The 14,971-nt window shown below is 38.3% G+C and overlaps 1 protein-coding gene across 1 annotated transcript in view; it reads right to left on the bottom strand.

Moving 5' to 3' along the window:
* The window catches only part of LOC146548097 (NACHT, LRR and PYD domains-containing protein 3-like), a 42,514-nt gene extending 34,806 nt beyond the window's left edge, over positions 1-7,708 (bottom strand). Inside the window, exon 1 of the mRNA XM_085266168.1 lies at positions 7,435-7,708. Coding sequence (XP_085122294.1) covers positions 7,435-7,708 — 274 coding nt within the window. The remainder of the gene's footprint in view (positions 1-7,434) is intronic.
* Positions 7,709-14,971: the final 7,263 nt, after the last annotated feature.

The raw sequence follows: 14,971 nt of genomic DNA, 5'->3' as shown, positions 1-14,971 counted from the left end.
CCACGTAACACCTCTTAGTTTTTAAATCTTGGACTCATTCACTACACTGTGGACCACTCTGATTATTATCTCCTTTGTTCCAGTGATCCTGGATAGTTTCTATTCGCCCGTTTCTGCCCCTGTTGTTCCTTTGACCTGCCTCAGCTTATGTTCTGGCCTCAGCTCTGCACTTCTCATAATACCTCGCTTGCTGTTGAATTTAGCCGTGATTCAGCTTTCTCCGTCAAGAAATCTAGTAAAATACATTTCTGTTAAAAGTCACTCAGCCTCCGTTTTTTGGTTCTGTGCTTGACTCCATTCCTTTTCATGAGCCATTGAGCCCTGACACTTGGGTTATAACTAGACTTGTAGTCAAGACCGCCTAATCCGAGACCAAGACAAGACCAAGACCAGAGGGTATCGAGACCAAGACAAGACCAAGACCAAGTTGAGACGAGACCAAGACCGAGACTGAGACGAGACGAGACCAAGACCAAGACCAAGACCGAGACAAAAAAAGTCTTTAAACTGCAGCCAGATGCTATTCTATATACATATGCAGGACACCTTAAACTAGTTTTTTAATTAAGCAACAAGGCAGAACAAAGTCGGGCCTGTATCAAGACACAGGGACTAAACCCCAATTCAACCAGACCCAGAACTGATCTGGAATTAAAACAGGACTACAACAGTAACCAAGACAGAACCAGAATCAGAACTAGATGATAGTAGCACTAAAAAATCATCATAGACCTGCACTACACTTATTTTTTAATTCTACCAAAGTACAATATTTAGATTGAGAAAAGTTTATATAATTATGTAGCCTTGTTGTGCGAACAAGCCTGCATAACTTAATAAATATAGAATTTGAAAAGTAACAAATGGTATCTAAAAAGAAACACTAGGTACTAGATACATGTTCTGATGAGTTTTGGCAAACAACCATTTGACTAACATGTGTGTCTCACCTGCTCTTGTTCATCTCTGTTCTGTCCTCATTCTCTCTCTCCCTCTCTGCTCCTCTCTCTCTCCCTCTTTGTGCTGACAATCAAGCCAAACACCAACATCATCAACTATACAGTTGAAACCACATATTTATGTACTCTTCAGATAAAAACACAAACACTTTTTAATTGTAACATCAAATCAGACTAAATGTTTATTTTTTTAGATTGATAAATATAAAAAACATATTTGTTAACTTTAAGAGTAAAGAGAGAAACTATCTGTATTTCTTAATTGCAAATGGCACCAAATTGTATTCAGATTGAGCCACACTTATGGAGCTCCACAATTCTTTTCCTGGTGTTTTGGTTGATATCTCTTGATTTTCCCATGTCAAAGAAACAGGCTCTGTGTTTTGCCTTATATGCATCCACAGCTGTGCCACAAACTTACTCACATGGACTCTACAAACCTATCAGAAGCTTCTTCAGCTCAGAATCGAATCGTCTGGAGTTTCTTATTAATTAACAATAAACTTAGTGTACATGTAATCCTAAATTTGATGAAAGTGATTAAAATAGACAGCTCCCTCTTTTTATTCTGACATTTAACTAATTCAAAAGATATTTCAACATTTATTTATCTAAAACAAAAGTTTACTCTAAATTGATGTTTAACAGTAAAAAAAAGTTTTTATGTTTTCTCCATAAAGTGTATGTAAATATCTGGTTTCAAATAACCTCCTGTGTACACATGAATATCTGCTCTTTGGGTTGGTTTGATTAAAATGGGACCAGCAGCAGGTTTAAGGTTGTACATTAAGATTGTGTACATCAGTACACAATTGAAACCGATTTAGAGAGTTTGTTTAGCCGTGGAGGGTAACAACTGAAAATATGAAATGTAAATCTCTAAAGAAACAGCATTGTTGCTGTTCGGCTTTTCATTTCGCCATTTGTTGATTCACTCGAAGAGCAAGTAACGCAACCAAGTGATCAGTTTGATATCAATCTTTTGTGATACACCGTCATATTTACATTATTAGTTCAGTACGAATGATTTGCTTTGGTACCTGGTCAAACTTTATGGAACGCCAGGACTGCCATAATGAATTAATTAAATACACCATTAAATAATTAATTAAATGTGGCAATAATTAATTAAAATTGGAATTAATTAATTAAATAAATAGTTATGACACATGTAATTAATTAATTATTGACACATTTAATTAATTATTTATGTATTTCACATTTTAATTAATTATTGACACATTTAATTAATTAATTATTGACACATTTAATTAATTATTTATGTATTTCACATTTTAATTAATTATTGACACATTTCATTAATTATTGACACATTTAATTAATTATTTAATGATATATTTATTTATTTCATTTTGGCAGTCCTGACGCCTGGCTCTCATCATGAAATAATTTTATCTGTCAGCCTCACCCATCAAACTCAGGGGGCGGGGTTAACGCTGATCGAGTCAAAACCATTGCTTTGGCCTGGTGGCCATTGTTTCTAGCACACAACAACCGGCATGTGGAAGCTAACAGAACTGAGCTTTGAAAAACCCTGTTTGTGTGTTACCAAATACCGTTTTAATATTTTTTTTAGCCGAGAATGTAGTGGTTTAATCTTCATGTGTCTGGTCGGTTTGTCAAGATACAGCCTCTTTGCAAAAGTGTTTCGATGATTTCGGAGATGTCTGCCCAGTCTCACGGCAAAGCGTGGGATAGACCCGCTCGCCTCGCAAGCAATCCCACCGACAAAGCGCAGGCCCCGGTACACAGCTGTAGTAACCCCCGCTGACTTCTTTTACTGAGGTTATATTTATCGATGTTTTATTTCCTGATGTTCTTATGTGTCCTACGTGTTTCAGTCGCCAATTCTGAATTATAACTAACATTAAAAACATGTTTAAGGAGGAGAGAGAGCAAATAAATCTGTTTAACATCTGATCTTTGGGTTTTTGTTCAGTAATCAGCGTGACCTGTGTATAAACACATAAAAGAGATAACGTTGGTGTTTCCGTCATGTAGTAACTGCTGGCTTTAACTGTACAAAGGTTGTTCGACACTATGAAACACATACAGACTTCATGATGTTCGGCTAATATTTTTATTGTGAATATTAATCATGCTGACCTCGCTCTGTACACCACGCAGCGAGGTCAGCATATCCACGATATCCTCAGCTCCATGAGTTAACACAAAGTTTCCCAGCTGACTATCTAACTGCCAACTATTCCAGAGACGTGAAAATATACAGCATAAAGAAAAGTGTAAGAGACTCAGCAGCAGATTAGAATAACAGTTATACATTTAATAAATCACCAAATGAATCCAAGAAACGAGCAAACCTGTTCCGACAATTTGAATTTGTATTCCCTCAGCTGCAGACTCGCTGCTGTTTAAATGTTTGAAAAGGAAGATTAGATATAAAAAACGTCAAACATAGACTCAGTCTGCCTTCACATTTGATATGAGGCCAGCACGTATAGTGGCCTCAGCAGGCTATTACTGAAATACACGTGCTATATCATGAACTATGATATAAACAGGGAGGTCCTATTAACATGTTTAGTTTTAAAGGACACCTTCCTGCCTTTAGTCTCATTCATGAGCAGTATTAGTTTTCTTCTAACATCCAGAAGTCTGCACAATGTGTTTCATAGTTTGTAACAAGCCTTTGACAGGTAAACATAACATGACCGAAAAAGCAAAAAAAAAGCAAAAAAAAAGAGAGAGAGTGTTGACATAAGAAGAGAAAATTCTCTCAATTATGGAGACAGACAAATGGTTCATTTATGTTTGATGTGTGTTTATTCCTCCCTAAATATCGTCGGTGAAGTTCGCCATGCATGTCAGATTTTCCTGCGCATTTTTATACCTCTGCCAACAGAGAGAGAAAAAAAATCACATTCTAACAGACAGCTGGTGCTTAGAATACAGTTGAATAACTATTAAAAAACAGATGATATTTAGATGATAGTTCAGTCTAACACATGTTCCAGTGAACCATTAAACGTCTGTGAAACTATGCAGTTATGAAACGTAACTTTAACCTCAGCCAAACCGATTTGCTCAGTTGTAAATAAAACAGCGAAGTAAACGTGACCCGACAGACAGAACCTGAGTGAATGAAGTCCAGCGTTTAACCACTGAGAGCTAAAACTCAGCTGAGGTTTGAAAGCTGCGTGCCGGTGATTGGACATCAGCCGCTGATAAAGCTGTTCGCCTATAAAGTGCTCTGTAAGGAAACAAGCTCCAGCAGCTCTGCGCTCGGGGAAAACACTATATTTACTTATCTTGTGCAGAAAAATGCGCTGACATTGCGTTATATCGAGCACCGGCTGTCCAGTTAAACTGTGACTATCACCAGGTAACTAGGCGTGTTTCTTGAATTAGCAGCAGGTGTTAAACAGCTGACAGATGAGGAGGAGGATGCATGCAGGTAAACTGAGGGTCTGTTGAGCTGATCGCTGGTTTCGTGAGAAAAATGTCAGCTCGTTCTTTATGTTACAGAAGCACAGAGACACAAGACCAGGCGGAAAGAGACGATCGTTCGGTGAAAATGAGAATCTGCGAATGCAACATGTGGAACACGGAGAGTGGAATATGTAAACAAACCGGTTAACGTAACCCCCTCGGTGCACTCTGCATGCTAACTGTTAGCAGAGCTAGTGAAATCTCTGAAAACATCTGAGCACTTTTGCAAACATGTTCTATGTTGACAACCTGACCAGACATACGTCGCGACATCCGCGGCTAAAACACTGTTAAAAGTGTAGCTGGTGACAGAAAAACGGGGTATTTTAAAACTACACCACCACCATTGCTGCTTGTGATTTGATCTGCATTCTGGGATAACTGGCTGCCCCAAGTCTACACAAGCAATCGATTTTCTAGGATCGACCTGTTTTGACTTACTTTGCACGGCAACCAATCAAATGTTAGAGAAGCTGCATGGGCAGCGTTAACCCCGCCCCCTGAGTTTGATGGGTGAGGCTGACAGATAAAATTATTTCATGACGAGAGCCAGGCGTCAGGACTGCCAAAATGAAATAAATAAATATATCATTAAATAATTAATTAAATGTGTCAATAATTAATGAAATGTGTCAATAATTAATTAAAATGTGAAATACATAAATAATTAATTAAATGTGTCAATAATTAATTAATTACATGTGTCAATAATTAATTAAAATGTGAAATACATAAATAATTAATTAAATGTGTCAATAATTAATTAATTACATGTGTCATAACTATTTATTTAATTAATTAATTCCAATTTTAATTAATTATTGCCACATTTAATTAATTATTTAATGGTGTATTTAATTAATTCATTATGGCAGTCCTGGCGTTCCATAAAACTTAAGCTGTCCTCTGTCTGCAGCAAACTCGCAGCCAGCAGCTTCTCCCCCCTCGCTCACATGGGTGCTGTGCTCAGTCGCCTAGTGCCTGAGCTCGGATCATACCAAAATTAGGGGGAATTTACGACGGTGCGCTCTGTGCTTCGTGTGTTGTTTTTGTTTTATACAGTTGTCAGTCAGGCATCTAACTAAAAAATTACACTCCAAAAGACCCCATGCTTCTGAAAAAATGACCCGGGCTTAAGCCCAGTAAGCCACCCCCCCCCCCCGCTCCGCTGATGGTTGACTCCAAATCTCCCGAACACTATGTCGATTTGAGAACGCAAGACCGAAACAGCGAGACCGAGACAAAAGTCCGTCGAGACCAAGACGAGACCAAGACCACGTAAAAGTGGTCTCGAGACCGGTCTCGAGACATCCAACTCTAGTTATAACTGAGGGCAGGTTTTATAGAGACACATTCGATTTAATTATGTTTATTTATACAGCACCAAATCAATACTAGCAACATTTCACATATTACATAAACAACACTATGGAGCCAGTAATGAATAAATATGTAGAATAAATGAAAGAATTTCAAGTATAAACGTTTTTTTTAATTCCTCCAAATAACAACAACAGTCACCCCAATGTGCTTTATATTGTAAGATAAAGAACCTACAATAATACAACAGAAAAAAACCCAACTATCTTTTTGGGTCCTGAAAACTGAAGGCTCTGCCTCCCATTCTACTTTTAAATACTCTGTGAACAACAAGTAGGCCTGCAGAGCGAGAGCGAAGTGCTCTAATAGGGTGATATGGTACTACAAGGTCATTAAGATAAGATGGGGCCTGATTATTTAAGACCTTGTATGTGAGGAGCAGGATTTTGAATTCTGGATTTAACAGGAAGCCAATGAAGGGAAGCCGATACAGGAGAAATCTGCTCTCTCTTTCTAGTCCCTGTCAGGACTCTTGCTGCAGCATTTTGGATTAGCTGAAGGCTTTTCAGTGAGTTTTTTGGACTTCCTGATAATAATGAATTACAGTCGTCCAGCCTGGAAGTAATAAATGCATGAACTAGTTTTTCAGTGTCACTCTGAGACAGGATATTTCTAACTTTAGAGATGTTGCACAAATGGAAGAAAGCAGTCTTACATGTTTGTTTAATATGTGCATTGAAGGACATGTCCTGGTCAAAAATGACTCCAAGGTTCCTCACAGTGTTACTGGTGGCCAAGGTAATGCCATCCAGAGTAAGAATCTGCTTAGATACCATATTTCTAAGATTTTCAGGGCCGAGTACAATAACCTCAGTTTTATCTGTATTAAGAAGCAGAAAGTTAGCGGCCATCCAGGTCTTTATGTCTTTAAGACATTCCTGCAGTTTAATTGGTGTGTGTTATCTGGCTTCATGGACAGATGGAGCTGGGTGTCATCTGCATAGCAGTGTAAATGTATGCTATGTTTTCTAATGATGCTGCCTATGGGAAGCATGGTAATGGGAGCGTTGCCAGCAGAAGGCTGAAGTGGAATCTCCAAGAAAGCTGCAGAAGAAAAAGCATGAGCTGAAATGGTGGATTTCAGTCATATAAGGAGAACTGTGGCTTTCCTCCAACCTTTGACCAATCACCTTAGTGTCCTGTTTATAAACCATAATAAAAAGCATTTACTGTGTGGGCATTTTTTTGTTTGGGTCTCCAAACAGCAGAAAGAAATGGCAGCCATTTTTTTTTACTTTACCTTCAACTGGTAAATAGATTTAAGAAATAGCACTTTGATCATATTTGTGACGTGTCCCAAACTGTTGTTGTCGCCTCATTTATGTTGATAAAACAGCTCTAAAACCAATCTGACAATATAAATCTGTAAAATGGGCAGAAAACCTGCTGCTGGTCCCATTTTAATCAAACCAACCCAAAGAGCAGATATTCATGTGTGTACACAGGAGGTTATTTGTGCAGATGCATAAAACACAAACTGTTGGCTTTCTGCAGTCTCTCACTCCTGAAAGTGTTGGCAAGTGTTTTGGATTTATTATTTATATGGATTTTAATGGCACCTGTGTAATGTTAACTAAGGTTTTTATTGTTTATGTGTTTTTTGTTTAGTCATTCCCTGACTTACCTGTGGGTTCTGGGATGGTTTTATTTAAATTCTCCAACAGATCATTCTTGTTTATCCTCCCCAAAAGATTTTTAGTGACTTCAAAAGTGTTGATAGAGTAGGTATCAAACATCAGATCCACTATGTCCGTCCTCTCTGCATCCTCCAGTTCACTCACTGGGATTGCTGGTAAACCTTCTACAGACCCATTCTTCAGATGCCACTTAAATTTTTCAAAGTCATCACGTCCCAAATCCTCCAAAGTCCCCAGAAGGATTTCTTTAGGTGTCGTCATCTTTTACCCTGTAAGGACCCGATAAACAAAGACTGTAACAACAGCTGGAGAGGTAATTGTCTGATTTATCAGAATTTAACTTGATTCTAACAGCAGTTCATCACAATAAATTTCTTAGGCTCAGAATGCAACAAAATTGCACATGAAGAAGCACATAGAGAAGTATCCAAGTAACACTTTGCTACAATATAAAACAAACTATTATAAATAAAGAAAATATATAAACTAAATATATACACTACCCGTCAAACGTTTTAGAACAGCCCAATTTTTCCAGTGTTTTTGTCACGGTTTGCGAGCCGTGTGTAAATTATCAAAGGACCCTTTATGCAGGCAGCTCAGATGCAAGTGAGTTTATTCATCACATGGTGATACAAACAGAAATGGCGAAGGTGAGCATGGAAACTAAGCAAAAACCTAAAGACTAATAGTACATGAATATGAAGAAGTACACGAAGGGAAGACGAAAACACAGAACACAAGGGGTGGGAGCAAAGCACCACAACACATCACTATATAGACAGTTACACAGAGGGAGACACAGAAGGCAACAACACAGGGCGGAACAAATGGACAGAGAAGACTAAACACAGAACAGAGCGCACAGAGAAACAAGGGGGGCAGGGAATCAAAACCTAGGAAGCATAGAATAACTCACAAACTAAACTGACATAACACAAACATCACAAAGAACTGAAACCACTAGCTCAGGAGACCCAGGACCCTGACAGATACGCAGACAAACCAGCAACTAACAGAGGCAAACACAAGGCTTAAATACACAGAGGGATAACGAGGGAATGAGACACAGAAGGAGGACACAGCTGGGAGTGATTGACAAGACGAGACAGAGGAAACGCAAACTAAACACACTGACATGAGACACGGACCTTCACAACAAAGCAGGAAATACAAAGACTGAACTTAGAGGTACAACAAAACACAGAACCAAAACGTAAGAATAAACAAAGATACATCATGAAATCAAAGATTAACAATACAAAACAGAAAACACTGAGTCACAGACCCAGGATCGTGACAGTTTTATTGAAAATATCCTTTTTATTTCTCATTGCACTCTGAAATGAAAGCATAGTACAAATAAGCAGCTGGAGTTAAAAATAAATCATGAAACACATTTATAGACCAAAGTTTATTCTAAACGTTTGACTGAACACACCCGTGGCTTCTGTCTACAATAGAAATCAAATATTCTCCCATATCTGTGGCAGATGTTCCCGTAAACGTGGACCTTGTAATAATAATAATAATAATAACAACTTTATTTATAAAGCGCTTTCAAACAAAGTGCTGTACAACTAAAGAGATAAATAAAATAAAAGCGATACATAGCAATACAGGTAAAAGACACAATACAAGTTAAAAACAATAAAAATGTAAAAACTAAAAGCCATAGAATTAAGACATGTAGGATCGGGTGAACAAATGTGTCTTCAACTTGGTTTTAAAAACCTCCACAGAGCAGCCTGCCGAATATCTTGTGGGAGGTTGTTCCACAGAAACGGGGCATGAAAAGAAAAAGCTCTCCAATTGACTTTTTTCTGGCTCTAAGAACTTTTAGAAGACCAGAGTCCTGAGATCGGAGAGCACGAGATGGAACATAAAGGTGTAAAAGGTCGGAGAGGTATGAAGGTGCCAATCCGTTTAAAGCCTTGTAGGTGAGCAGCAGGACCTTAAAATCTGCTCAAACCTGACAAGGTAGCCAGTGAAGAGATCTCAGAACAGGGGTAATGTGCTCAAATTTCCCAGTTCTTGTTAAAATGCGAGCAGCTGCATTTTGCACCAACGCCAGAATCTCAGGTTAAACCTCACAAAACTTTAACAACCACCAAACAGCTGAAACAGTAAATGAGAGCAGGAACACGGATTCTGCACAAAGACGTAAACACAAAGCTCAGAGCCGCCGACACATCAGAATCAGTGAGATGTCGCCTTTCTCACCCGATGGCACGGACACGGTCGGGGCTGAAAGCCGACAGCTCACTGATTCTGATGTTTCTGCGGCTCCGAGCTTTGTGTTTACGTCCTTTTTACGCTGATTCTAAAGCTGTTAGTTTTATCTCTCTCCAAACAATATTGACTGAACCAGCAGCAAAAGAAGATCCAAACTACGCTTCACATAAACATCGTCATGAACTCACTCTGACTTTTGCTGTTTTGCTTCCACCAGGATAAAATCACACGTCATGCACAGCTCGCTCTCTCTCTCTCTCTCTCTCTCTCTCTCTCACACACACAGTTTCCTGTCTAAAAATCTGTTTTCTGCATTATTCGCTTGCTTGTTACGCACAAGTCTACCGTTGTTTACAGCGCTGTCGGCCGCTGTTTTTTTCCTTTTACTTACTTCCGAAAAGAAAACCTAATTTCTGCCGTTCAACAGGCTTCTGAACAAATTTAAACTTTTTAAAATTATGCAAATTGCAAAACGCTGTGTCTCTAATAAAACCGCTGTAACTTCAGAGGTAATGTTCATATGTCGATTAATGGTTTTCTTTCGTTTTTGATCTACTGTAGAATATTTTTATAAAACCACCTTCATGTTTTTCTGTTTTATCTTCAGCTACTTTGACACAAAGGCCTCTGCTGTGATGCTCACACCTTTGATAAAGTCTTGCGAGTGTCAGCTTCCTTTTTATAGATACAAAAATATGTAAATATACTGATCTGAATTATAATATTTCTGACTGTCTGAGGCAAAATTTCCCAGATTCAAATCGAATTGAATCGAATCGTGGATCGAATTGATTCAGGACCTTGTGAATCGGAATCAAATCGATTCTAGAATTCAGTGACGATACCCTGCCCTATTTGCGACCATGTCAACATCCAGTCCAGGCTTTTTCAAGATTGGTACTACCACAGCTGATTTAAAACATTCAGGAAAGACTCAATGAAGTATTTAAAAGAAACAGGTTGTAGGGTCCTAATGCTGACCACAGTTCCTTTATAGCCCAGGCTGGTAGAGGATCCAAAGAACAGGTTGTACATCGAGCTGCTTTTACAACCTTCCTTAATCCAGAAAGGGAAATAGAGATGGACCAATGCGATATTACGTATCGGTCCATCTCTATTTCTATTAATTTACGTCAGTATCGATACTGATTTTGTATGTATTTTGAAGGATTTGAACCAAAGGCAAAAAATACCATGAGCAAAAAATGGCAGTCATGATTATAAAATAGGGAGGTTTTTTTTTTTTAACATAGGTTAAACTCTTTAAATAAAACAACAAGTTTATGAGCTTTCTTGTTATTCACAAGTTTCAGCGATTTAGCCCAGAGTCTAAAGTCATTCAGCCATCTGTTTATACATGGTTTAGCTTTAAAGTATCTGCATTTGTGAAGAAAAAATTTTCCCATTAACAAAAACGTCCTAATCAACAGGTCAAAATCTGCATTCTCAGCAAGTATTCCAAATTTTATTACTGTCACCGTCAAATGTGGTAACTGAATTCTCCTGGACTGTAGCCAGCTCCACATGTCAGTCCAGAAGGAGTGCACTGATTCACAGTAGAAAAACAAGTGATCCAGACTTTCAATATCATTTTCACAAAATGTGCAGGCGTTCACATCTAAGTTAAATTTCCGTCTTAAGAATTCATTGGTTGGATAAACCTCATTAATGATTTTAAAGTGAACCTCTTTTACTATAGGGGAAAGAGGAAGTGAAATATACTTTTTTCTTATCGCCTTAACCTCCATGGTCTCAAATTCTTTAAGGATATAATTTCTTTTAACCAGATTAGGGCAAATGTCGTTGATCAAAATATTCCTGATCACCTTGTTTGTAAACCTGCTGTCACCAAATTCAGCTCCAGCTATGCAGAGCTGCCTCAGTCCAGGAGAAATTTTAGAGTGCACAATATCTTCTTTTATCCTTGATCTCAAAGGGACTGGAATGGCTTTCACTAGGGATTTATATCTGTTAGCAGTACATCTTACATCAAATTTCTCACAAAACGTCTCATGTTTTAATAAGACCCCATTATCATCCGTAAAATGAGCTACAGCCCAAATCCCTTTAGATCTTCCAGTAGAGAAGGACCTGCTGATGGAAAGCTGAGAGTTTAACAGGTAACGAACTGCAATCAAAGTCACAACGTAACAAAAAGTCTATTCCACCCATTTTGCCAAAAATCACATTGGGAATAATGTTCCAAAAGGAATTTTTGTTCCTAATGAAAGATCTTAACCATTTCAGTTTTAGTACACCATTCATAACATCAAAGTCAATGGCATTAGCCCCTCCCTCTTCATAATTCTTAATCATATCATTTTTCTTTATATAATGACATTTGTTCCTCCATATGAACCTAAAATTAAGATTATTTATAGATTTAATTCGTTTTGGAGGTATGGGCAGAGAAAAGGCTGGATAGATTAGTCTGGACAGACTGTCCATTTTGGTTAGCAAGATTCTCCCAAACAGAGTTATGTCCCTTTGCAGCCACCTGTTTAAAATTGACTTACACTTTTCTATATTGGCACAGATATTCTTATTTTCTGTTGATGTCTTATCCTTGCAAATTACAATGCCCAGATACTTCACCTCTTTTTTTAATCTGTATATTATTTATTGCTTGCAGGGGACACTCATGCAGAGCTAGAATTTCTTATTCATTAATATTCAGCTGTAGGCCAGAAGCTTTGGAGAAGTGGTTGATCACCTGTAAGGCTAAAGGAATCTGGTCCTCATTTTTTAGAAACAGGGTGGTATCATCTGCAAGCTGACTGATTATTATCTGTCAATGTGACTGTTTTTAATCAAAATAGACAACAGCTCAGCAACCATGATGAACAGAAGTGGTGAGCTGCTACATCCCTGCCTTATCCCTCTATTAACCTCAAACCTTGAACATGTACCATGTTCTAGCAAAACAGAGCTGTCAATGTCATTATATAGCATCTCTATAAAATTGATAAATTCCTGTCCAAAACCAAAAGACTGCAGAGTTTTTAATATGAACGTATGTTCAACTGAGTCAAATGCTTTGTAAAAATCCAAGAACAGGATGTATCCTCTCTCTTGTGTCACGATGAGTTGTGTGGCTGTCAGTGGCTGGACCCACGTGCAGGACTCGGAGACAAAACATTAACTTAAACGACAGCTTTATTTGCTGGTGAGTCACCCTTGGCGATACATAAACAACAACTTAAACTAACTAGACTGGAGATGATGAAGGTAGACGACAATGAATACACACACAACAAACGTGGAGGACGCAACAACTGGCAGAGAAAAACACAGGGCTTAAATACATACTGAGGTGATTAGGGAATGTGAAACAGGAGGAGAACACAGCTGGGACTCATCAGACATGACAAGACAAGGGGCGGCAAAACTCAACACATTGACATAGTACACAGACTTTCAAAGTAAAACAGGAAACTGAACAGACGTGGACTAAACTAGGGGATACAGTGACAGAACAAGAGACACACTGACAGAGATGACTGTATACTAACAGAAGTAACACAGAACCACGACCTAAGAAGGAGAACACAAGAAATGCCAAGGACCTAGGGAGTTAGGAATACTAGCGACAAAAATCAAACCCAAGAGAATCAAAACACATCATGAAATCAAAGATAACGAATACAAACAGAAAAACACTGAGTCCACAGACTCAGGACCGTGACATCTTGGATTATTTCACTGTACTCAAGGAGGTCCAAAACCAGCCGAATATTGTTATGAATTAGTCTTCCTTTCAAAAAACCTGATTGTGTTTCACTGATAATGTTTGAGATGCCTTTCTTTAGCCTCTCAGCTACAGCTCCAGACAGGATCTTATAGTCAGTGTTTAAGGTGATGGGTCTTAAATTGTCTAAAATTCTTTTATCCTTACCCGATTTAGGGATCAGGGTTATCAGCGCTTGTTTCATGCTCGGCATCAGTTCTTTTTTTCTCTATCGATTCCTTTAATGCATCAAACAATAAAGTTCTTAGGTCCTTCCAGAAGAATTGATAAAAATTAGTAGTGAGTCCATCTGTCCCTGGGGACTTGTTTAATGCCATTTTCATGACCACCAAATCCAGTTCCTCAATTTGGCGGCCGCTACTAAGTTTTAAAATTACTCATACTAATCTTTCTGGGTCACAAAATAAACTTTTAACATATTTTCAGGCGAGAAAGTAGCTGTGTAAACATCAAATATCTGCTCGGTTTATCAAGATACCGCATATTTGCAAAAGTGCTTCGACGTTTTCGGAGACGTCTGCTACCCACCAGCACTATAGCCAGCCGGGAGCTCGAGGGTCACTGAAGCCGCCGAGAACGGCACAACTCCCGGCACATCGTTTTCAGATCACCGCGGACTTTCGCTACTCAGGTTAAACGTGATATATAAGTCCAGGGCCGTGCAGAGACGTTTAAAGGGGCGGGTGCTCAAAGTTAAAAAGGGGCACATTGAACCAGGCTGAATAACAACAACACACATTCATCAACAATCTAATATGGAAAGGGCAGGGCTGTGTTGATCTGAGACTGTAGACATTAAAAAGTCCACAGGAGAGATGGTAGCTGATTAAACAAGTGTCATGAGATAATAACAAAATGCAAAGATTGGTGACAGCGCTTGGAACCATAAGGCAACAAAAAACTGTGAGAAATAAATTAGGCTCTGCCTGTGAATCACTCTTTGCTTCTCTTCTTCCTTCCATCCCATCATTTCATATATCACTCTCCACTTGCTGTCTATCTGAGAACAAGGCACAACTTGCTATTGCAATAAACTATAATCTAATTATCCACACCTAACAACTCTTGCACTTAATCTATAATAAAATGATGACAGAAAAATGTTATAGCCCTGCCTTTAGTAGCCTCACACAGCTCCTACTGTTTCCTCCTCATGTCCTTACCAGCCATGTCTGCACAATGTTATATCATGAGTAATAATTTTTTTAAATCCAGCTAAATAAAACACACACATGCACACACAGTGACATTTTAGACCTTCTTCAGAATACTGTATATACTATGGGCATCATGGTGCTGATCCAGAATCCTTACATTATTATTTATTACTAGAGCTACAATAATAAAGCAATGAGGAGGGGGAAGTAATAAATATGAAATAATGTATTTATGATGATTCCATTTGTTTCACTATCCACTCTGTGCAGGGGCAAAGCTTATTACATTTTTAAACTGTAGAGATACAATAACTTTACTGCTGTAAAATCCAAATTTTGTCTTATTTAAAATATAAATCTAATATAATCTGCTTCTTAAAGTAT

The sequence above is a fragment of the Mchenga conophoros genome, linkage group LG23 (assembly GCF_057382185.1).
Source record: "Mchenga conophoros isolate Kocher_MC1m ecotype Shallow Benthic linkage group LG23, M_conophoros_male_GT1.1, whole genome shotgun sequence".
Lineage (NCBI taxonomy): Eukaryota > Metazoa > Chordata > Actinopteri > Cichliformes > Cichlidae > Mchenga > Mchenga conophoros.
Note: the sequence above shows the minus strand (reverse complement) of the source record. Positions and strands in the feature narration are given on the sequence as shown.